This window comes from Phaethon aethereus (assembly GCF_964289735.1).
Source record: "Phaethon aethereus genome assembly, chromosome: 3".
Taxonomy (NCBI): Eukaryota; Metazoa; Chordata; class Aves; order Phaethontiformes; family Phaethontidae; genus Phaethon; species Phaethon aethereus.
The window spans coordinates 34,774,664-34,800,307 of NC_138576.1; the positions used below are offsets into that span (position 1 = coordinate 34,774,664).

The following is a 25,644-nucleotide window of genomic DNA, read 5'->3' on the forward strand; positions in this document are numbered from 1 at the left end:
GTCCTGGTCACCCATGCTCCTAGTGTCTGTCAAGGCCAGAATGTTCTCCTGAGTAACTCAACAGTGACATGTATTTCACAGGTTGGGAATCCCAAATACAGGTTTTAGGCAGACAGTCTCTTTGACTCTAGAGGGAACACCATCAGATGCTAACACCTTACTTCAGCACAGGATAGAGAAACTTAATCTCCAAAATCTCTGGACATACATATATATATATATATGATAAATATAAAACAACTTGGTTCTCACTAACTCATATTGGAAGCTTTCAAGCACACAGTCATTCCACCAGCATTTGGTGCCTGTAATCTTAAGCTCTCACATAGATGAGGGAAGTAGCTATGTTTAGAGACTGTTGTATGCTCCTGGAAGAAAATTGGTCAGTATGCTGTGGGCTTTGCATGGTTCCGTGTGCAAGTACAGGGCCTCTCCAACTCAGAAGTTTTCAGATTTTATGTACTGTTTGCTTTAGGGCAGAAAACTATGTAGATAGTGAGACAAAAAAGAGGCAGACCTTCTATCAGTGAAGTATTGCAAGCATAGTAACACTTAACATAGTGGAAGAACCATAGGGCTGAAGTAGTTAAATTTCTCAGTGCTTTATTCCATACAGAATCACAGAATGGTTGAGGTCTGAAGGGGCCTCTGGAGATCCTCTAGTCTGAATCCCTGCTCAGAGAAGGCCCAAGTATATCAGGTTGCCAGGGCTGTGTCCCGTTGGGTTTTGAATGTCTCCAAAGCTGGAGAGTCCATAATGCTATTTTTTGTGTGTGTGTGTGTGTTTGAAAATACAAAATCAGGGTTTTTTTCATGCCCATCAAGTCCACTATTACCTCCATCAGTTGAACCACTCACTTTTCCTTCCATAAGGTTGTTTTTTGTGTTTTTTTTTTTTACTTTAAGAATTTGACTCTGGAGTTTAACCATGTTTCCATTTTGACTAACCTTCTTTACAACTTTTCTACAGCTACACATTTCCAATTTCTTTTGTGATAAATTATTTTCCATTCTCTAAAAAAAAATCTCTTGCCTCTCTACTCCATTTGATTTGACACAGTTTGTATAAAAGAATATTTATATAAATTAATAGTATAGAAACATAAACAATGGTGGTGTAGGGCAAGCTCCTGCAGAGATGATGTACACATTCATGCACTACTCCAGAAAGTCTTCTTCTGAACATTTGTATATTTTTACTACAGTTTGTAAATATATAAGTGGATAAATGGAGTGGAAAGCTTCTGGTGAGTTCCCTCTGTTTATTGAATGACAAATAAAATTACATATTAGTTCTGACTTTAAGCTGTTTCATGCCATTTACCTTATTTTGTTAGACTTCTGTCATTTAAAAAAAAAAAAATTCTATGTTCCATGTATATCTGTAACTACGGAAACCGTGAAGTGAGTAAGAGGAGTACAGTTGATGCTTCTGTGGCTCATCAAGACAGCCAAATTGTTTTGTTGTTTTTAAGAAGGTTAGAAGAATATACAAAAATGATCTATGAGATAGTGATTTCTAGTGTAGCTTAATGGTCTACAAAAAATGGAGATTGATGTTACAGAAAACATGAGTAGCAATTCATGGTTATTACATTATCAGAAATATATTAAGAAATTGAAGGAAATTCAGGCAAAAGCAATAAAATTGAAAAAGAAACTGATCTATGAGGAGAGAGTGAAGTTGTGATTGTTGCTGGGGCTTAGAATTCTCCCACTGCCGAGGAAGTAAAAATACTGAGGGTGAAACTGGGTAGTGTGGACAAGAGGAGTGAGGAGAGAGTGAGTGTAGCAATATGGAAAAATGGATTTAAATGCGGTAAGGTTAAATACAGGGCCTGTGGAGGAATCAAATCATCGGAATGCTTGGGATCACTGAGTTACAAAAAAGTGATCTAAGTCTCATCATGATGACCCCTGGATGAATAAAGCTACTACTGTGTGATGCTCCATAAACTTTTCTTGAGGGTTTGCTTTTTTCCAAAAAATTAAATTCTCAAGCCCAGACAAATCAGCCTGACCAATTAATACTTGCTGTGTCTCTTTGATTTTTAATCCCTCCTTTCTCTTGTTAGGACAGTCTCTTCTGTCTCCCTCCAAACTCTAATTTTGTGAATTTTGATCATTTTAGTTAGAAGTAGACCTAAAACCAGAGTTGCAAGGAAGCTTCAGGTGCAAGGTTTCATAGATTTGTCCAAGCTACAGTCCTGCTTTAGGAGGTCACAACTGTAATTGAGACAAAGCAATGCAATACAATTTTTGTAGTATGTTTTTAGTGGTGTGTATTAATTAGTTTACTTGTGTAGTAGATTTAGAAAAAAGACTTGCAGGGGGAGAATATTTCAAATTACTGTATGTAACTGTGAATTTTTAGACAAAAACAAAGACTCCTCCGCTAGCAATTTTGGTTTCTTCCTTGGGCTCCAAAGGCATTCTCTGGGAAGTACATCGCAATAGTGACTGGAACTAGGCTGTGTGCTGGTTTAGAGATATTATTTCATATGATAACTTTATAGTTGCCTGAATGTATCACTTCCAATGCCCAGTTTGCTGCAGGATTATTTCACAGAATGTTTCATTTTTGTGGAAGTTGTCAGGAGCTTTCTGAAAGATTGGCAGCTCTAGCTGAGAGATTCTGGCAGAAAGGCACATGAAGAAAGTCAGTCGTTTTTTGGTTTATTTTATCTTAAAATTACTAGTAATGCTGTTGCTAGCAGCAGTGTCAACAAAACTGGCATAAAAAAACCCGTTGATGCTACCTCCTTGAATCAGTGCTCCTGTGCACCTTTTCTGCATTTTTCTATTGGCAGTTTGCAGTTGTGGGTTTAGAAATTTAGGCCAGGAGGAAGATTACGATCAATGTATCAACTGTGTTCCATTGCCTAGAAGTAGGTATCTGATGCAGATGTACACATATGGCTGGCAGGTGTGTCATAACTCCCGTGGCAGGTTTCTGCCCTCTTAAGTGGCATGTGGCAGCCAGGTGCGATATGCTGACTTATCTCTAATGGCACTAGCCTGTCATTAGACACAGGATTTCATTTTATTGTGTCTACTTGAGAGTGAGTGGATTATCTTTGCATGGAAACTGAAATACCTGCCATGCCTATAGTCATTGCTGTGTAAACAGACAAAAGGTAAGCACCTTACTCTCATCCTTATTCTTACACATAGGACCTGACTTGGAAAGTTAACATCTGAGTTAACTACGAAAGGCAAGCAGGAAAAGAGTATGCAGTGCGCTCTCTAGTGCAAGTGGAAAATTCTGATAAGGTGGGCTTTTAAACATCCCTCCTGGATGCTCTCAGCCAAAGATGTAATTGTACCACAGACTTTAAGGTGACATGTAGTTCTGTGAACAGTGGGGCCTCGTTCCCTATGAACACGTCTTGCGGTTGAATTGCTGCATAGATCCTGTGATGCCAATGAAAGATTGCAAACTAGTGAAATATTTATACGGCTCCTATAGACCTGCCTACTTCATGAAACTTTTAAGAACATAATCCCTTGAAAAATTCCATGACTGTGCAAAATTTAATTGCATTTGTCCAGTGGGTTAAAACGTTATTGGCGGGTGTGGGGAGAAAAAGGGGGAAGAAACCAATCAGCTGTCAGCATAAACCTAATTTTTGTGCCAAACTGGGATAAAAATATCAAGCTGAAAATGTAAGTTTTGAAGAAAATCTGTTCTGCACAGGAATGGAAGAACAAGGATTGCTAAAATGGCTTTAATGTCACAGTCCTGAAATGGCTGAGCCCCATATTTCTGATGAGCATCAGTGTGGGCAAAGTGGTCCTCTCCCTGCTTGGAGAGGAGGATGGTAGAGAATTGTACTGTCCTTTTGAACCCTTCGATCTAGATGACAGGCTTCATCAAAAGCAGAACCTAGACTCCTAGGCTATTTCTTTACTAACAAATTAAACCTAATCTGGGACTATTCCTAGATGTTAGAGTATTTGTGCTGGTAAACTGAGAGAAGGCTGCTTGGCACGCTCTTGGTCTTCTGCCCACTAGCACTTTCTCATAAATTTTTCCTTGTGGTTTGGGAGTTGGGGTCCTCTAAGGCGCACCTCCAGGAGGCAGTTGGTGTGCAGCCATCTTGCTTTGAAGTAGAGCAGAGATGCTAGCATAGATGCAGGTTATTTCATCTCATTTGGCTTCAATGCTCAAAAACTTTTCTGTAGTTTAACAGGAGGTGGTGAGCCACTGCCATAGAGAAAAATCCTCTTTCCCCCCATTTGCCTCTCTTCCTTGCCACATGATTTCACTATTCATCATACCTCTCCATCAGAAAAATAGATGCAACAAAAAATTTAAACTGATTTAAATATACAGATACATTTCTACTATGTTTTTAAATGCAAGTGGCTCCTGGGAGGACCTGACAGCCAAGGAAGAGGATACAAGGGAGTATGTGGTATGGCGAAGCTGGGAGCAAGGAAGTGAGAGGACAAACCCAGATAGGGAGAAAAAAGAGTAAGAGTGGAGGGAGGTGGGGAGAAGACCTTCCCTTTTGGTGACCAGGAGCCATTGTATGAAATCAGCTCTCTGTACAATTTTGAAAAATATATTTAATGAAAGCTTGGATTCACAAGCACATTTTAATTAGAAAGGTGGAGTTGTTTACTTATTTAGATTTTGGGCTAATGTAAGGATTCAGGTAGATTTTCAGCTTAATTTATTTACATTTTAATGGAGTGAAGCCCTCATGACATTTACACTAGGGTTTTATTACAGAATTAATTTTGACAGAGTGAAAGAGATAAATGCAATGTTGTATACTAATTTCACGGTTTGCTGCATGTTTTATGTTATCCCGGAAACATTAAGTGATACATAGTCTAACTTTATTCTGTGATTCAATAGTTTTGTAAGAGCAAATTGATAACATTTCTTCCCTTTGACTTCCAAGAGGTGATTTGTAGGATGATGGCAGAGCTCTGCTGAAGTTAATGGTGCCTCAGGCAGAGAAGATGGTCTGTCTAATTAGATCTGTCTGAAATAACTAGTGGATAATGGTGGTTAAAGGAACGCTAACAAAAGCAGTAAACTGAGAACATATTGTGTATACACCCTTCAGAAGAAATAATTAAGATAGCGTGAAGGTTCACTAAGGAACAGCATGTGGCCTGCTGCATTAGCACACTTGTTACCTAATTTGCTGTACAGAGATGAAGCAGGATGCACGGCAGTCAGTGTAACTGTGCGTTTGCTATTTCTAAACTCATGAAGCGTGGAGGACTGTGCTCCTTATGGAGCCTCCTCAGAATCTGGGCTTGGGTGAAGGATTGGGGGAACTTGCTCTGACCTTAGCCTGAGTTTTGCTTGACATGTGTCAAACAAATTTGCTATAAAGTTTGTGTCTCACCCTAATGTGACTTTAGCCTTACAATGCATGTTTGGAAGTCTCCAAATTTGAATTTGAAAAAAGCCTTTTGCTGCATTCTAAAATGCAGTTTTGAAATATATAATCATGAAGAAGTGTTCTTATTTTTGTAACTGAAAATGCTCTTTTTCTCTGTGTGTGTACTTGTATATATTATTTACTATGGGCTCTTTCAAGTTGGAATTTCATGTTGTGTTAGTACAGGAATACTGTTCCTACTCATTGTGGATCACATTCAACAGTACCTGTAAGAGTAAGTTTGAGGAATATTTTTTCTGTGAATGAAATACCCCATATTCCACATGAAGGCAAGCATGGGATCCTTCTAGCATGTTTTCACGCAGCCTGTAAATTTTTCACGTGAATCTGTGTGGGAACTGTTGACCCACCTCCGCTGAGTCCTGTATGTGCCACTTTGTTTTTGTTATGTAGCAGTAAAGCCCAGAATGCTTTGCTATGCTATGAAAATGCACATTATTCTAGAGCCATGCACATGAACCCTTTGAATGAGGAGCACCCCTTCACTGGTTCTCTTTAATAGCTTCATGTGTGGATATGCATTGACCTCTGTGAGGATGCCAGAAACGAGAAACAAACCCAACAACAAAAATCAGACTCTGGATGTCTTGAATAACTTACTGTAGGACTGCATCAGAGCTCACCATCCAGAAAAGTGTAAACAGAGACTATTTTTGAAGTGACAGACCAGAGTAAAATTGTCGAACACTCATCATTTTACTGATGCATTGCGTGGAGGTCCAGAAGCCGCATTAGAGAACTGTAATCCTTCATCAGAGCATTTGTTTGGTTGCCTAACATCTGTGGATTGTTAAGATAAGTTATTACACAGATCTGCTGTAGTTTAGATTAGTTTGGACCACATCCCAGTGTATTCAATCAGGATATAATTCCTGCATGCTGCTAAATTGCTTGCTCCACATACTTTTCCAAAAATGTTTTTCAAAATACGGTTTTATCACTGGAACTGCTCTGTCACTTCAATTTTGGCTTTCTTTTCCTCATAAAGAAAAGCTTTTATTATTTTTCCTTTTGGACTGAAAATATCTCAAAGCAAATATAGCATTTATTAAGTCCTGAAGAGATTCCTACACAAGGATGGTAGTGTAGCTTCTATGTGAGTATAATGCAGATTTCCTACATGTGTAATCTGTAGTGATTGGTGTGTATTGTGTCCAAACTGCAGTGTTTAAAGACAACTGTAAGAAAATGGGTTTGTATTTACACGTTTAGTATTTTATTCTTTTTGTATTTTGTATTTTTTCTGTGTCTATTTGTGCATTAGCTATTTGTATTTGTTTGGATTTAATAATATTTTGCATAAATTAATTTTAAAATACAAAGATTATGTAAATTAATGGTAATTTCTTAAAGTTTATTACATACCTTATACATATTTTAAATGATCAAATGCATTAAATTGTCAATGAAGTCTATTACCATCTTTACACATTTAAATGTGCTTGCATACGTACAAATATATGCAATTTGATTAGAATATTTAATTTTTACTTTAATATTCCTTATCTTTCCTTTAAACAAACTCTAGTTGATTTAATTTTTATTAACACTTTTTTCAACTTTCCCTGTAAACTGGGAAAATGCAGGCAATGACGTATTTCATTGATGACTTTGGTTTCTAGCATTTTATAAACAGACACATGTGCATGCACACACATGCTGCCTAATGAGCTAACAGTTGTGTCAGAGTCCATAAAAACATTTAAAAATGTAGTGTTTTTTTTCCTTTTAGTCTTGCTGTTTTTTTAAATCCTGGTGATGATAATAGACTAACACAGATAGACTAAAATCCGTTCTATTAGAACAGATAGTCTGATAAGCTGAATCTCTGTTTTGTGCCGTGTACTAGATAAAGGAAATAAGACATTTGAGAATAAATGGGTTTTTTATGTTAAAGGACTAGCATTTATTTTTTTGAAGTTGCTGTTCCTATTATCCTACTGAGGATTATCTGTTTTTATCATAATACATGTTTGTGTCACTGTTGGAGTAACTGTAGCTTTTGATTAAGTTTTTTTTTTAATTCATTAAAATCTTAATAGGTATTTTATTATCCTTCTTAAATGGAAGAAACATAACAGTCATATTTTGATAAAGATACAATCCAGATACAGGGAAAAGAGTTGGATGTTGTCTCAGTGTGGTTTGGTCAACCACTGCAGGAATGGTATTGGAAGTTTTGATGTATTTTTCAGACCTAAAGAGACAGTCTATTTTAGGATGCTTTAAATAAATTTTATTTATGTTAATTTTGTAAAATGCCTAAAATTTTCATCATGCCATGTAAGCCATGCACTTCCTCCCCAGGCCAAAGAATAAGAGAGCTCAGTACCAGAGCTTTGTCCTGTTGCAATTTCTTCCCTGAAGTGATTGTTTTTTCTGTTCCTTTTAAGTGCTGTACAATTTTGAAACTGTTGCATCATTCCTGTGTTTCCACAAAAAAGTTTTAAGCATATTTTTCATTCCAACTCTTGTCATCCTTCTTAGCCTCTTTAAAATTTTACCCATTCTTTTACATATTTCCACATGAAACAAAAAGATTTTTTTTACCATTTTCCTTATTAGTTGTCAGCTTTGTTTCCCCTCTCTCCTTATTTCTGACAAATTTCTACCTCTTGTATATTCTTCATGCATTTTGCCTTTTTTGTTCTTCTGCCTCAAAACTCCTTTTGTCTTTGTCTCAAATTTTTTTTAAATATTCACACACTTTAGAGTCCTGCTTAACCTTTTATTTTTCTCTGATGATTTACGCCTGTACATAAGACTGTCTTGTACTGCATAGACTTCAAACCTGGAGTTTTGCTTTACTGTGTGTGCTCCTGTTTATCTGTGGATGTGGAATAAAAAAAAAAATCTTAAGCAGCAGCATTTATCTACACAGCTTAATTGGGATTGCCAGGGACACGTGTTTAATTTATTTATTTATTATTTCCAGGTATAACTCAGAGTGATGGTAAATGATCGTTTCCAAGTAGTACAAAATATGGTACTTTTGCATTCTTTTCATTGGTGTGTTTAGTTCTCTATTAGTAGGCTTCTTAGGTCTTACCTTACATCTCTGGTAAGTAGTTGTGGATGTAGCTAAAACAATGCAGAGTAAATGCTGAGTTTATTTGCAGGATAATGTTGAGTTATGTTATGTGAGAAAAATTAATTAAAGGGAAATACTGTGTCAGTTTTCTGTGGTGGTGGAAGTTGGGAGTTAGCTGGGCAGGACTCTGCCACTCGAGGTACAAGTCCCATTCACAGTCTGGTAGGCTTGTCTTGACAGCGATCCACACCAACGAAAACAACTCAACCCACCCTGCCAAATGCATCAACATGAGCAACAAGTGTTGGTTGTGTTGTCAGTGTTTATTCAGAAGAGAGCTAGGGCTGGGCTGAGGGGGGATTGCTACAGGTAGGACTGACGTATATTGACAGCACATTTTGGAGAAGCTCGCATAGCATGTGCCTGTAGGATGCTTGGCTCTAGCCAGTGCAGTCGGTGCTTGGAGAAGCATGTTCTGGGTCCTGTCATGAGCACCAGCCTCACCAGTTTAGAGGAAAGCGAGATCGTACCTGCTCTGTGACAGCGAGCATGTATTTCAGGGTCTGAGGGGTAGCTCCACTGACTCTTCTTGTTGTCTTCAACTAGGTTATGTGGGTATGCAATTTATGTCGAAAGCAACAAGAAATCCTAACGAAATCTGGAGCATGGTTTTTTGGAAGTGGACCGCAGCCGTCACCCAGCCAGGACGGAACACTGAGTGATACAGCGACTGGTGGAAGCTCAGATGCACCGAGAGAAAAGAAAGCAAGACTTCAAGAGCGATCGAGATCACAGACTCCCTTAAGTACGGCAACTGCCTCTTCACAGGAAATCTCTTCTTCCAGCGTGCAGTCTGACCGGAGGAAAGGAGCAGAAGTGTCGCAGCCGACTATGGGCCCAGACCAAAAGCAAGTTTCCTCAAGGTCTAGAAGTGAACCAAGGGAGAGGTAATGATTTCTGTCTTGGCAGAGCCTTGCAATTATAAATGCTAGTTCAATAATATTATGCAGGGCTTTCAGCTGGGCCTTGCATGTAAGAACAAAGAATAAATTGATTTACTGACCACGGAACGATCAGTGTTCACTAACAAATACATTGTCTGATTTGGTCTGTGCAACAGAAATGACAAAAAAAAAAATTGTATTTTAGGGATATTTCTATGTATTTCAATGCATTTTCATAAGCTTTTAATATAGAATTGTAGGTTACTTTTAAATCTGACGGGTGTTTTAAAGTTATTAAACAAAAAGCAAGCCTTTAACTTGAAGAAATAATGTACTAAAATTTAAAAAAATAACCCCCCCCCATCCAAAACAAACAAAAAACCCACCCTGTGGAGTTCTGTCAGATATCATTATGTATTATCTTTTTATCAATTATTGTATTATTTCTAATAATAGAACAGGAACTATTAGAAGAGCTCATTTATACCTGGAAAGTAAACATTCATGAAGAACAGCAATAGTACCATCTTGAATTTAGAGCAAGTTGTATGCAACAATAAAGCCAACGGGTAGCAAACGATTACGTTTTAAGCGAGTAAATGAGTAAATTCCTGAGCTGCCTTCACTGTAATGAATGGGTTGAGGAGTAGCAAATCAAGAGAGGATAATGTGATGAAGCAGTTGCTGTTCTTTTGGCTGCTGCCTGGCAGATGGCAGAGCAGTCGAGGAGGGAGCCTGTGGCAAGAAAATAAGAGACTGCCACAGAAGATTCTCTATTGGCCAGAATGGTTGATGATTTTTTTTTTTCATGGCTAGTGAAGTTTAAAATGGATGAGAAAGAGTGGCTAGTAACTTACTGTGTGGGTGAGGACCGTCTGAGTTTAACTGGACCAAAACTCAGGTTAGTGTTTTGTACATATATGATGTAAATGAACACATGGTGCCCTCCCCTGATTCTGTTGACTTTTTTCCCCCAGCACCGGAAGGGCCCCCAGAGCAGTCATCACTCATCTAAACGTCAATCTTAGGGCAGCAAAATGCTTTCTATTTCTGCTTTGCTGTCCAAAAGTGAGATGGTTATATTAATTATACAATAGTAAGGTTCTCTGCTTGTCATTGAGACTTCCAAGTGAAGTCCAAGGGTTCTGAATGGACATATCTATGGTAAGCTCAGGTCCCATTTATTGCCAAAAACTCAGGAGGGGCAGGAGATGGAGAAAAAGGACACAGCAGCTTTACTTTGGATGGTATCCAACTTTACCTGTCCTGTCAGATGCATCTGTGAAAATCTGTGATACGTAATCCAAAGACATGTCAGTTGTGGAAGGGAAAATTCAGTGCCACAAAACAAAGGCCCAATGGCTTTGTCTCGGTGCAAGTTCATCTAAAATAACAGTGTATAGCTGTGTTCAGCCTTATTCAAAATCAGTGGATTCATAGGGGAACTGGTAAACAAAAAGTCAATTGGAATGATGAGAGAAATAACAATATACACTATAAGGGGATTTTATGATTCTTTGGCTTGCTTATTCTCCCAAAGCAGAAGATGAAAGAGGAGAGATCATAATTTTCAGGCAGCATCATTATTCATTGTTTTGTATTTAGGCTGTATAGGGAAATAAATTACATTTTTCATCTTCTTTTATTACCGGAGAAAGGAATGCCATTAATTTATCTCAAGAAGTCAATTTGCTTTTCTTTATATGCTTATGAAATGGTCACTTCCTTTTAGAGTTTTAATAAGGTAAAGCAAACTAGGTCAAATATTATTGTTTCTGGATATATTCTCTTTTGCATTTTTTTAATATCCATATTAATTCTTTCTGTAATGTCATTGTGGGAGATACTCCACTTGATGGTGTTTATATTTATACTGTCAGGGTGCTTGAAGTGAATTTTGTATATGTGGTTATTCTGTAACCTTCATGACTGCTGCCAGAAAAATGGAGAACATACTCCAATACTCTGTCATAGTGCTGCAGTTACTATCAAGACAACTTTGAGTCTTTCTACTTAACATGGGTAAATTATTTTTATCTGCATTTATACATGTTCATATTCTTTGTGATTTTACTCATTAATTTATGTTTTTATGGACTCTGGAAGTTGTTTGGTATTGGAAAATAAAAGTACTGCTGGAAGGATCAATAGATTTAATTCATGTTAATGCATCCAGTACCTTTCTGTATGTTTTGGCATAGCTTATCCTGGCCTATAATCTATTTACCATGACAGTGTACACAAGGATCTTTACTTTGCATTCAATTCTTCCAATTATTGTACTCCTTTTCATTGTAGGAAGAAGACGATATTGGTTTCAGACCAGAATGGCAAAGGCTTAAAGAGTGAGCGTAAGCGTGTGCCAAAATCCTCACTTCAAAAAGAAGGACCAGCAGATGACAGGGAGCGTAAAGAACGGCATGAAGGTAGAAGGCTGGAGAAAGGCAAGTCACAGGACTACCCAGACTTGCCAGAGAAACTTGAGGAAGGCAAAGTGCCTGATGATGAAAAACAAAGGAAGGAAGATGAATATCATACTCGTTACAGGAGTGACCCCAATCTGGCAAGATATCCTGTAAAACCGCATCCTGAGGAACAGCAGATGCGCATGCATGCGAAGGTTTCTAAAGCACGGCATGAGAGAAGACACAGTGATGTAGCTTTGCCACATACAGAAATGGAGGAAGCGGAGGTACCTGAGAATAAATTAGGAAAACGCTCACAATTACAGGGAACTCAGGACAGAAAATCTCTTGTGGAAACTCAGAGGTCGTACTCTATAGACAGAACAGGTGATGTAAGAGTTTCTGTTTCTAAACAATTAACTAATCATAGCCCACCAACTCTCAGGCATAGTCCAGTTCCTATAGAACACGTAGAATACAAGAACCACGATTCCTTTAAAAAACAGAGCCGCCTTGATCCTAGCTCTGCTATTCTCATGCGAAAAGCAAAGCGGGAGAAAATGGAGACCATGCTAAGGAATGATTCCCTTAGCTCTGACCAGTCGGAATCAGTGCGGCCATCCCCTCCAAAGCCTCATAGAGCAAAAAGAGGCGGAAAGAAAAGGCAGATGTCAGTTAGTAGCTCAGAGGAAGAAGGGGCATCAACACCAGAATATACTAGCTGTGAAGATGTGGAGATAGAAAGTGAAAGTGTCAGTGAAAAAGGTAAGGAACTTTATGTATATTATGCACATGGCCATGGTTTGGGGGAAAAAAAAATTCTGTATTTTTCTCTCTCTTTTGCCTGTTTTTTCAACATACACCTTTGCTTTTCCCCTTACCTTTTTTTTTCCAAACTGAGAAGTGTCTTATACCTGTTTACATTTGGTTTACAATGTTTCCTTTTGCATTCTTAGATGAGGTCATTACAGGTAGTATCAGATGATGAGTTTCTTTCTCATTCTCTTCTTTCTGTCACCTAGAGCTGACAAGATTTAAGAGTTCCAGTTTATTCTCTCGATGGTATCTGTACTCCTTTGGTCATTGCTTCATCCTTTTGTCTGTATGCAGAATAATTTTCTGTGAATTAATTGAAATGGAAAGTGAGTCCTGTAACAATCTGAGAAGACCATTATAAAGCATCATAATCTACTGACACCTCCATCTTAAGATGTGCAAAATTTTACTACATTTAATAAAAAATGCCAGAGTTCATTGTAAATAAGGACAGGATATGGGGCAAGGGGATTTTATGTAGGAAAGACATGAGAATTGCTGAACTTGTCTAGATGATTTTGCTCCCAAGCTTACAAGTATGTTTAAAATCTGTTATTTCAGTTTATCTTCATCTGTTTATGGTAAAACTCATCAGTAAGGAGTAAGTGTAGTACACTGTGTGCTTTTAAACAAAGCCTTTCTTCTGGATGAAGAAGTTAATTAAATTAATGAATGGTGAACAGATAAAATAAGCATCATCAGAAAGACTGTGGTAGAACCTACGAACTGTCTTATAACCCTAACTTGTCTCTAAGTGACACTACAGTGAGCTAAAAGCTTTTTGTGTCTTTGGAAGTAGCTTTTAGCTCTTTAGTTTAATTACCTGTGTTTGTGTCTTGGAGATTTTCTGCTGGTGTTCATACTCAAAATGCCAACGGCTTGCCTGCATTGCCTTTTATTCCTGGCACTGTTTCCTGACATGTCTTTGATTCATATATGCTAAGTTGTCTGTCTTCCTTTATCTGATGTGGTCTCCTGACATCCCCTAAAGCTCCAGTTGTACGTATAAAAAGAGACATTTCTTTCCTCTCCCATCTGAGTAGCTGCTTGTTTTAACTTTCTAAGCATGAACTTTTCCATTCAAAACATGGAAGCTTGCTTTTCTGCCCATTTCTAGGGAGTGGTGATGATCATGCCCCTGAAGTCTTAATCCAGATTCCACTTAGACATAAAAAACCCTTGCTTTTTTGGCTGCAGGGGTGGTCAAACACTAGAACATATCACACAGAGATGTTGTACAGTCTCTATCCTTGGAGATGCTGAAAACCCAAATGGAGAAGGCTCTGAGCAATCTGCTCTAGCTGACCCTGCTTTTGAACAAGGGCATTTGAGCTAGGGCCCTGCAGAGGTTCCTTCAAGTTTCAACTATTCTGTCTTTCTAAAAGAACACATCTTTCTTCCTTATTTTGTGGCAATGTTTTATGCTGATGTTTGGATTTGTGTAATTTTCCCTGACTTCCTCTGTTGGTAGTAGCGGTCTGTAATACAGCATTTCCTTTCCATCTTTGTTATTTGCTTTCATTTATGTGCATCAGTTTGAGGTTGCTTATGAAGTAGAAAGGATTTCCCATATTCAATCTGGGTTATCATTATGAACTGGAAGGTCATTGATGTGAAAATCAAGTCCTGGCTGAAAGTCATTGATACTGATATCAATATGCTGATATATTTGCTCTATAATGGTCCTTTGTAAGTAAAACCTTTGGATGATTGCTTTCAGGCTTATGGCAATGATCTCAACTTTTGACCAATTTCCTGCCGTACGTTAAGTATGGGACTTTTTTCCTTCAGTGTAACAAATCCCAGAGGATTTCAAATGTCGTATTATCGATAACTGGATCAAGTTCTTTCTTACCTCCAAGACAGATATTTAGACTCTTCCTTTAGACAATGGAGGCCTTGGTCTGTATCATATCACAGTGCTACCTCACTGTATTTCAATAAAAATTATAAATAAGAGTATGTTAGGGACTTGTCTGACCACTGCCAACTCAATACTTGGTTAACATTGTTGAACATTCCTTGAGACCTTATCTCTATTTGTCAGTAAGCTAGCACTGTGTTATTATTCAGAATATATATACACATATATATCTGTATATATGTATATGTATATGTATGTGTGTGCGTATGCAATACATTAGTTACATAAATATGTTTATTAATTTAATAGCTGTGGGATTTTTTTTTACCTGATCTTGATATGACTTTTACAACCCTTCTCATGGGAAAAGTAGTGGAAATTCTGTAAAGCTGGGGCTATAGTACAGAAAAAGAGCTAGGAAATGTGAATAGATATGAGTAAGCAGAAGCATTTTTGGTAGTAAAGTATCCAATTATTTTTGGAATTAAATTTTCATCAGTACTTGAAAAAACTACAATATTTCATAAGAATAGATGGAAAGGCAGGAAATTTTATTACCTAAGAAAATATTTTAGAAATCCTTCAATATTTTAAAAGAAAAAATAACATAGTAAAAGGGTGTAGTGTTAAAAAATTTATACAAATAATTTAAAAATGCCCCTATAGTAACCGAGGTCAGAATTCCATTCTTTGCAATTTAGCAGAATTGTTGTAAGCAGAATTTCACTCACTATTCCTTCAGTGCATTGCTTGTAATTTGGGAGAGATACTGCACAGGTCCCGAGTTGTAGCACTTTAGTTTATAAGCCCAGGAGGGTCTGGAATCCATCCTCTCTTATCTAAATATCAGTTCAGTCAGAAATCTGGTGCCAAAGTAATACAAATGGGGCTAGTAAGATAGAAATATTGCAAATAAACTTTTAAACTTTGAACAGCCTTACCAAGAAAAAACAAGATCTTAAAATTAACGTTCACATTTGGTGAGTGCCAATATAAAGCAATCAGCAACTGAGTAATAAAGATGTACTATGTTCAATTCTATATTGAACAAATAAAATAGAAGTTTTCTATGGAAGACAGCTTACAGAGTTGTTTAAAAGAAAATGATGCCCCATAGAAATGTGAGGTTTAGGTAGGGTGGATAAGGCTGTATTGAAAATCAATAGCCAAAAATGACATATAAAGTAGATACTGGGCAAAAGTTAATTTTTAACTTTTGCATTTTCTAGAAACACTGTTTAGGATTGCATTACCCTGTCTTCTGAGCATAAAAAACCTTCTGAAAGTGATATTCAAAAATACAAAGCAAGCTAATTTGGCTAGTATATCCCCTGCTTTTTACTATAACCATTTAATATGTATTTCTTCAGAATTATTAAGAAAATTATTCACAAGCACTGGAGATACTTTCTTTCCAAAACATAAATGATCTTTGCAGTCCACTGGGATTTAGTCTCTTTGGTGGAGGACCCAAAAATTTATGTCGAGTTGTTTCCATGTTGGAGTACACCTAGAGAAAGAACTCTGTAGCAGTGTCCAAAAAGGTAATATAATTTAAAAAAAATTTATATACACCCTTTACAGGACACTATTACTGATTGCTGATAATAATTTTCATCCTATTATTAATATGAGCTGTAGGACTCCTTATTCTGAAATCCATAATAGTTGAACATTAGGTGGACTGAGTTTCCAGTTGTAACACTGTCCTGGCAAGGCAATAGGAGTCCTCTTAGAAGGCATAAATTGCATTCGTATCGCTTCAAAAACTTGGTAGAATAATGTAAACCAGACTATTAGAAATGAAATCCAGACCTTATTTTAAAGCTGTGAACAGCTTCTGCCTACTGCCATCCCATGAGGAATGCAAATTGGATTTGGAGTAAGTTTGAGAAAAAATACTTTCTTTAAATTTTAAAACCAAATGTTTGTGTAGAACTAGTAGATTTGTGTCCAGACAAGGTTGTACGTAACTTCTTTTATCCCATGATAGATACAAGAGATATTCTAGACTTCTGTCATGCAGTCTTTGAAACTAGAAGATAAAATAGTGTTGGAAATTGGAACAATGTGGGGAGGTACTGAAAGCTGCTCATGTACTTTTATGTAAATAGATGTGCTAATGGTTTTACATCTTGCATACCCATTGCTTGTATTTGCCTAAATGTGTGTTTTGTTCACACTGCCTGGGCTTGAAGATATGCCTAATACTTGCATATTGTCAGCAATGTGGTAAAAACCCACGTAAAACTCACTTTGTGTACTTGCAAATACATTTAACTGGGACTGAGGAGAGCATGGTAGAGTTGGACCCTTGTTTGAAAAAAAACCCTTCTGAGATGACATCCCAGTTTCTTTCAGTGAAGATGTGATTGTTTCATTCATAATGCCTTTCTTACACTACCAGAGGAACAGAGCGACCCAATTTAATTTCATTCTTATGATATTTACCCTTCTGGTTAGAAAGTGTTAGGGGCAGGGAACTTGCTAGCATCTTGGTGTATGTGCAGGTGTGAGGCAGGGGGGATTGTGACCAGGAGGAGAGGACCTGGAGATCAGGAGGAGAAAGGGACACTGTGGTTTGCAGACAAATGTGTCAGTGCTGGCTTGGCTCCAGACAGAGAGGATCTGACTCTTTCCTCTGTCCTCCTCTGGTGTTCTGAGAGCTGATTTGGGCGCTCGTGCTTAGGGGTGCTCCCGGAAAAAGGAAAGCATAAATTAAATCCCTGCCCCAGCGATTTCTTCCAAGTGCTGTAGCATTGTTGGCAAGGAAGGTAGCTTGTGGGCTAAGAGATAAACCACATGTGTGCAGTAGGGTGCAAAAGAAAACATCAGGAAAAGGCTGTAGAAAAGAGAAGGCTGGTTTTAAATGTTTTTAGCTAAGCTTTTACACTGAGGTATTTTAAATCTGGAGTGTAGGCAAGTCAAGTTGTACTGTAACATCTGCTAGTATATTTTAACATCTGTTTGCCTGGAGCGTTGGACATGGAGTTTTAAAAAGAGCTGAATTTTTTTTAAATGTGACTGAGCTTTAACTTAGTCTAAAATAAAATACCTTTGCTAGGAAGATTGTTAGTTCTTAGAAATTAGTTTCAATTTGTCTTCTAGTCCTTCTGCAATAATTTAGATCTACATCTGATTCAGATTTTAATGAACATGCAATCTAAAATGGCTCTTGCTTCAGAATTTTGGTCAGTGCTAGCATTATTCAATGCTATCAATATTCAGTGCTTTTGAGTAGCTGATATTACTTACAATGCTTATGAAATTGTAAATAAGTGCTTATTAAATTGGTGTTAGGCAGTAAGAAATCTATTTTGTGTATATGGAAGTATGTAAAGTGCATACATGCATATGCAAATGAAATAAGCTGAGCATGAGTGGGAAGAAAGTCATACTGTTGCCAAGAAATCCAACACTTAGACTGAGATACGTAACCATATAAAGGGGGATGTCATGAAAGATACATGTCTGAATTCTCCTTTAAAAACCTAATAAAGACCTTTCTCTAGTTTACCTTAAGAAGGTTGTGAACATGCTGGAAGGAGTTCGCAGAACAGTAGCGAGATTGACTGAGGTCTATAAATCATGATATGTAAGGAAAGATGGGATAGATTGAGGTTGAATAGTCTAGAAAATAAAGAAAGAGCTAGGAAGGGAAAGGGAAGGGAAGGGAAAGGGAAGGGACGGGAAGGGGAGGGACGGGAAAGGAAAGGAAAGGGAAAGGAAAGGGAAGGGAAGGGAAGGGAAGGGAAGGGAAGGGAAGGGAAGGGAAGGGAAGGGAAGGGAAGGGAAGGGAAGGGAAGGGAAGGGAAGGGAAGGGGAAAAATGGAGGGGAAAAAAAAAGGCAGGGAAGAAGGACTGGGCTTTAAATGGGAAAGAAGAAGCTGGAGGGCTAAAGAGATTGAGTGCTTCTCTCTTCCCCTGGAGGGTTAAGTTACTGCTAGGGAGGTTGAAGCTTGGTGCCAGAAACCATGTCAACTCTGAGGACAGATAAGCAAAGTTAAAGGATATTTGTAATCATAATTTCTTACTCAGTTGAAAAAGAGGGTTCATGGAAATAAAAATTTATTTCAGCCTGCACTGAAAAGGAAAAAAGAAATTTGAGACATTGAAGAAAAGGGTGTTGCAAACTGTTAAATCTTGAGTTCTTTCTTAACATCTCTGGCAGTTGGCAAGGCGTTATGCTTCATTACTATTAGCGTGCTGTGTCTTCTGTGTTGCTTGATTTTTCACATGTTCATTAATTTATTAATTGTTTGTTCTTTGTCTCTTACCTTTCTCCTGCACATCTAATTCATAAAATAGCAACAAATTTGTCCAGTAAGATGAGTATTATCATTACAAAGGGGGGATACTAAAGCATGGAGGAATTAGGATCATATGTTCAAAGAGACTTAACACATGATAATCAGGGTAGCTTTAATTTTAGGAGCTGTGAGAGTGTTTGGACTTGTAGAGAAACCCAGGACTTCTCTAGGTTTCTCCATGAAAGACCGATTCTCAAGAACATTCAGCAGTCATATTTTTTCCGTACAGAAATCATTGGAGGTAGCAGGTGTGAGAAGAGCAGTGGCAGCTGTGGGTCATGGAACAATTTTTAAGGGTCTAAGAGGGAGCTGAAAGCTTTTGAAAAACTTGGCCTAATTTTAGCTGCCATGCACTTTTCAAAATGCAGCTATATAGTGAACTGGAGTTAAAATTCAGCTATCCTGAAACATGGCATGGCAGTACAGCCAGAGGATGATCCTTTCCCCCACTCTGTCCTACAATTGAGTGTTTTGTATATGCATATATTTTTTGTATACCATAAAAGTTACATGAACTGCTACTCAGGATTTACTGTTATTCTTTTCATCTGAGAGCTTAGAGGAAAAGGTGAACTGTAAAGGATGAACCTAACTGTGTTTAGTAAAGCTGCATAGCTGTGGATAGTCTGTGCAGCATATTGAAGGATGAGTTTCGGTCTTGGGACTGAAATCCAAACCTTTGCTTTTGTCCACCTGTATGGGGAAGCTGTCCCCCTTTGGGTGAAATATGAAAGCCTGTGAAAGAAAACAGTAAACTGTTGACTTATTGTAGAATAATACATGTACTTTTATTAATTTTAGAGTTAATTTTAGTTAATTATAAAGTTAACTAGGAACAAACAAGTTTCTGATTCTGTTATTTTCTGAAAAAGTTCATTGTGTTTCCTGTTCTTAGTTACAGGGATTCAGTGTATTCATTCTGATCATCCTGTTGAGTCCAAACCTAGTGGTTATACTGTAGGGTACTGAGTATTATTGGTTAGTATTTTCTGTTAATATTTCTCTGATATCTTTTGATATCTTTTTTTGCTTACAATAATGCACTTAATTACTTAATACACAGGAACCATTCCAGTTTCCTTCTTTCACCACAACTTTGAGTAGCTAGACTGGCTATTTGAGCTTTCTAAAATCAGTGTGCTGAAAAATGGCCTCTAGGAAAAACTTTATTCTCTCAGAAAGGTTAATAATTATGAAATGTCTGTGTTCCCTTTGACTAAATATGTATGGTTTCATTCTGTTCCTGCCCATTCTGAAAACTGTTTTCCCATCTTTGCTCATCTGATTTTGCATTGCTTCCTTTTTCCTCCTTCTGTACAACATTGCATTGTCTTGTGGCTAACTGCAGGTTGCCTACCACAAGGGATTCAGTTGAGCCTAGATTCCTGTTCTCACTACCTACTAATTTGCTGTTAATCAACTAAATTACCCTTCTCATTGCCTGCTTACTTTTCCTATCAGGTAACAAAGTGATTAATGTATGTATACTGCTACTGCTTATAAAGACAGTGTGGAGCTATCTCTTTCATATAAAAAGACTAGATTTCGAGACCTTGCAGCTTTTTTCAGCCTTTGAGTTGGGTTTTTTTTGTGTGTTTTGGTTTGGTTTTGGGGTGTGTGTTTTTTTGATTGATCAAGCCACTGCTAAAGGGTGTGAAAGCTTGATAGTTATGTGCATGGGACCTTGCTGCTCTATTCATTTTCCTGCTCCCCCCATCCCGGTTTTTAAGACCTTATTATAATGGTTCTGATAATTGATCACATCGTTCTTCTGGTCCAAGCAGAGGACTTTTCTAAGGTTTTAGTTCAAAGGAAGATAGGGCTTTTGTTTTTGCTTGCCCCTCAGCTTGAAAACATGTAAGGACAGGGCAGAGTTTTATGGTTTTATTTTCAGTTTGATAGTTGTTTTTGTCTTTTCTGCATAAGTTCACTGTGAGAATAGAAAGTCTGCAAGTAGGATATGCAAAGTGTAATAAACAACAGTGAATATTTGTTGGCTAATGCACATAGTAGACAGCTAGGTTCTGTATGCTGGTAACCTAACTGTTAATAAGTTCACCGCCTTGCTCTGCCAACACCCAACTACTCTAAATGTTAAGAAAGAGAGTTGAATTACTTACTTTTTTAGGTGCTCCAACACTTGAAATCTCTGCATTTGTACATGTTTATCTTCTTAAAAATATTTCTTTCTCATGCATGAGTTCCTGAACTCATTCCCTTGACTGACTGCAAAAATAATATATAAAGAGCTTTCTAGTCATTAAACAATTTCAGTCATAGAGGTATTTTGTAGGACAGGGTGTCTTGGAAATACTGTGATGCTATGCAGTAAATCCATAACTACAGCAATATTTTTTTAGACCCTCAGTATCAAATATTTTATTACACTTTCTTTCCAGCCATGAAGCAACTCCTAATAAAATATTTTATTTAGAATATTTTCTTTTCACATTTGCTTCCTGTCTGTAAACACAACCTTTTCTATTTTAGATAAGCAAATATCAGTATTCTTTACTTTGTGACCCGTGGCTTTCCTGTACCTTATATGCAAATTAGACAGTCTAACTTGGTCCATTGAGCAAATTGAGAAATACCCAGTGGCAGCGTGGCTCATCTACACTTTCCAAATCCAGATATGTCCTTTGAAGGAAAGGTGGGCTGGTACTGGACCATTAAACTGAAAAGGGTGTTTAACTTAATGTGTATTGTACATTTCACTTGGGCCACAGCTAGTGTGGGATTATTTTGCAGTTCTAAACTCAAGTCTGTGAAGAATTTAAGCATATGTTTAACTGTTGTTACATAGACGTTTTGATTGCACATAGAGTCCTAACTTAATGTATCTTCAGTGTTAGTTGTGGGAGCTATATGTGGTGGAGGAATAAGTAAAATGGTTATATTCCTTGGCTACCTCTCAGTCGTATATGTAATTTAAGACAAAATGTTTTCAGACATGTAGCAAGGAGAAATGAAGCACATCACACATTTGTCTGATTTTAACTCACATGTATTTTATGATTTAGTTGCATACATTGATTTCTGGAATTTAAAGTTCTGGTTTTTGAAACCTAGTCCTCAATTTGGCAGTTCTTTCTTCTGCAATATGAACTTCAATTCTAATTATTTATTCTCAAAATGATTGTTGGAATAAATGTTCTAGTTAAAGAAACTTGGTCATGTTATTATACCAGTTTTCTAAAACATCTAAGTTCTCGGCATTTTTAAGAATTACTATAGAATAGCCTTGGGCAAACTTGAGCAAACTTGGGCAAACACAGTTCTTTTTCCCTCTAGAAATCAGTGATGATCTAGATTTGTTTAGGAGTTGTCCTTCACAGAGTAGAAATTGCTTACTGAGTCAGACCTGAGCTTTGAAATTTACTTCTTGTAGTATACGTCGGTGTATTTGTTTTAATGGTTGGCTTGTCATTAATTTGGTTGTTTTACTAAAAATTTAAAATATCTTTTCACTGGAAATGTAAAATCAAATATGAATGTAACTTCAACTGTGAATTCAAATGAACAATTTCTAAAACATTGCCATTCTTACATAAAGTTTATTAACTAAATAGAATAAAGAAGCTAATAATTAAAAATGTAAAAATATTTACCTACTTTTATAGGCATAACTATATTAAACTTTCATGAAATTTATTTAATTTTTGGATTTTATTTTTATGTTATGCTGTTAAAACAGCTGGGTGTTAGGAATTTATTTTGCTGTGTTGCTCAGAGAAGCAGCAAGCACCACATGTGGCTCTTATTAACCCATTGGGCCACATGTTCTTAACCTTTAAAATTGTGCTTAATGAGCCTCTAGATGGAGCTGTCAAAGCTAACTTTTATCCGTCACACTCTGTTTATGCAAGACAATTTCTCTTTTAGCAAAGAGAGAGTCTGGAAACGCAGGCACACCTTCCTACTTGAACTGGTAATTTTAAAACCTTTTTCAGATCTTATCTCTGTGTGCATTTTTCTGTAGGCAGACTGTGTATTGTCCTATAGGTTCAGTGTTCAAGACTGTGTATGGAATGTATTCTGGATATGGAAATTAAACTGACAAGTATAGCTCCATGGAAGCAGTTAGTCATTACATGAGTTGAGTCCTATCCTCAGAAAAAAATAAAAATTACACAGAAAAGGTACTCTTTTTTGAGGATCATGAGCCAAAATTTCCAAAATTTTGGGAAGCTTAGAGATTTACAGATGACTCTGTGCTGTTTGTGCTTAAGAAATCTTGCTGATACTTCTGATGAAGTTGCATATTTTCTTCCTACTTACCCAAAGCATATTTCTATCCAAGCTAATTTCTTCTGTGACCTAAAGCATAAGAAACATCTCTTTAATGAGAGCATACCGTGTTATCTGTTTCAGGAACGTTGCAGTAAAGTAGGTTCAGGAGAAGAAAGAAAACATACAATAGTGTATGTGAATGCTTTCATATTCTTTGTTTTATAGTAGTTTCGTAACATTAGTAAGATGAGATTTTGGGTGGGGCGTACATGCCTGTGAATATATGTACATAGATATTTCTATGAATTAGGATGCGTGTATGCTGTTTGAAGGCATGTACACATTCCAATACATCTGTTGCATCTAAGTACTTTAGGTGTCACGATGTGTACTTGTAGGGCACCAACCCAGAGTGGTGTTAGAGGTAGTGAATAAAACTATGTGTGAAGATAAAATTTTGCAGATTTTTATTTTATTCTTTGCCTTTGTAAAATATTTGAAAACCAGACTATTCTGCAGTAAAGATTATCAGCAGGTGTCCCAAGAGAAGAAATGCCGTTCTGAAGAAGCTGGATACAGTCCTTGGAGTGCCTCAGCCCTGCTCCCACATCTCAGGTGGCAATTGCAAATCCTGGCACCGGGCTCCTGTGGGTTTTGGGTAGGAGTGACAGATAACTTCGTAGAGCAGGGAACTCATGCTGTACAAAGCAGCGCTCCTCAGCTAACCTACTTTAACCTGTGTGCAGTTTATTCATACAGTTCTCGCCTGAACTGTGAGATGAGCAAGAAACCTCTCCTCAGGCAGTGAATACTGTCAGTGCCATGAGCTGAGGGCTAGTGAACACCCACTTTTTTCCAATTCCCCAAAGTCCTGGATCATTCAGATTTATAATGCTGGCTCTTGCCTGTTGTGCTCCAGAGCTCTACCACAGCAAATTGGTGTAAGTTTACGTCAAAACACATGGGATTCCAGGTAATTTGGTATTCTGTACAGGCTCAGATTTTATTTAAAATATAGTATAAAAGTGACTTGCTCTTACAGATAAAAATGAACCTCAGAAAACCAACTCACAAATAAAAAAATAAATAGATGTAGATTCTCAAAACTTTCTTTTTTATGTGACACACTGAACCTTGTCATCATACCCGGGTAGGGTCAGTTATCTTCCATGAGGCAGGTGTTATGGATTTTCCAGTAGTGGAGTCGTCATTGTCTTTAAGCAGAGACAGTCAGTGGGAGGAAAAAAGAGCCCCCCTGGGAATGGGAATTGAACTGAATGCTTAGGAATAAATCCAGTTGTGCTGCCGTGGGCTCTTTTCCACAGAAAAGTTGCTCTGAAATCAGTTATAGAAAAAGTTGATTAATCTGTTCCTGTTACCCAGTTTTAAATGTCACTGCCAAGGAAGTCTTAGGGAATGGCTATTCCTACAAGCCACTGAAAGGAAACACTTAGGAAAACATTAATTTTTGCCAGTGAGCAGATTTAAAAGACCAAAACAAAACAAAACCAAACTCAAATATACCATTTACATTTTGACTTCTCTTCAAATGTTTCCTTTAAAAGCACCCTTTTCTTTAAAAAAAAAAGCTGTGACAAGAAATAATGATATTAACTGAAGGTGTGTTGTCAGACATCAGTTACATGTGCTGTTGTGGACCTAATCTTGCTTTGACCTGGAAAATTACTAGAAAGATTAGGAATGAATTTTCTCACAATGCTTAAACAAACAACATGGCCACCATTAACCCTGCATTTAGATGTGTAATTTTTTTTTTTTTCTTGGATGGTATATAACATTTTTAAAGTAATAGAAAATGCTATTTAGTAGAAGGTGACCTTTTGAAATGGTCAGTAAGTATACTACTGCTGCTCTAATTTCTAGGTTTAAATCTTAAATTTTTAGAATTTAAAGATCTGGGAAGAATTTGACTTGTAGAAGGAACTGGAAATTAAACCGTGTCCTGCAGACTTGGGCAGTAAGGAAAAGAAAGTGAGGGAACGTGAATTAAGTTGTCAAAGTTGTCCTGAAATAGAGAAATAGAATGAACTATTGACAAATAAATGTCTATTACCCTTGGCTGTATAACCTTTCAATCACAGCCTGTATATGAATCAGTTTTCAGGACATGCATTGTCTTTTGTTTTGTTATGTTTTTGTCACGGGAGAAAAAAAAAGAGTTTTGGAAGGAAAAAAAAATTCTTTTAAGGAGTTTTGGTAAGGTGATGTGGCTGAATTAAATAAGAAGCTGTAACTACATTGTCACTGTAGGTTGAATCTCCTATTTTTGCTGTAGCCCAGGTTTGAAGATGATACTTTTTGCTTGTCTTCTCTTTTGGCAGGAAAACTCAGGTGCAGGTTAGATGCCTGCAGTCTCTTCCTACAGGAAGTAACATTGAATTGATTGAGCATTTAGTTCTGTGAGTTCAAGCCTGTAGCTGAGCATGGCTATCAAAGGTAGTGCTGTCATACCACCTCTTCATCCCAGCTTACCCTGCATCAGGCACGGAGGAGACTGTCTTCCACATCCACTATACGGTAGGGCATGAGAGTTGGGAGAAATCTGTCTCTACGGTGACAGTAACACAACAACTAGAAATAACAGTTAAAGTTGG

The 25,644-nt window shown here is 37.3% G+C and overlaps 1 protein-coding gene across 4 annotated transcripts in view; it reads left to right on the forward strand.

Moving 5' to 3' along the window:
• The window catches only part of RIMS1 (regulating synaptic membrane exocytosis 1), a gene marked incomplete at its 5' end in the record, with an annotated part of 337,770 nt that overhangs the window by 146,661 nt on the left and 165,465 nt on the right, over positions 1-25,644 (forward strand). For all 4 annotated transcript variants that reach the window (XM_081997758.1, XM_081997761.1, XM_081997759.1 and 1 more), the window contains 2 exons: positions 9,064-9,404; positions 11,700-12,571. In XM_081997758.1, coding sequence (XP_081853884.1) covers positions 9,064-9,404; positions 11,700-12,571 — 1,213 coding nt within the window. The remainder of the gene's footprint in view (positions 1-9,063; positions 9,405-11,699; positions 12,572-25,644) is intronic.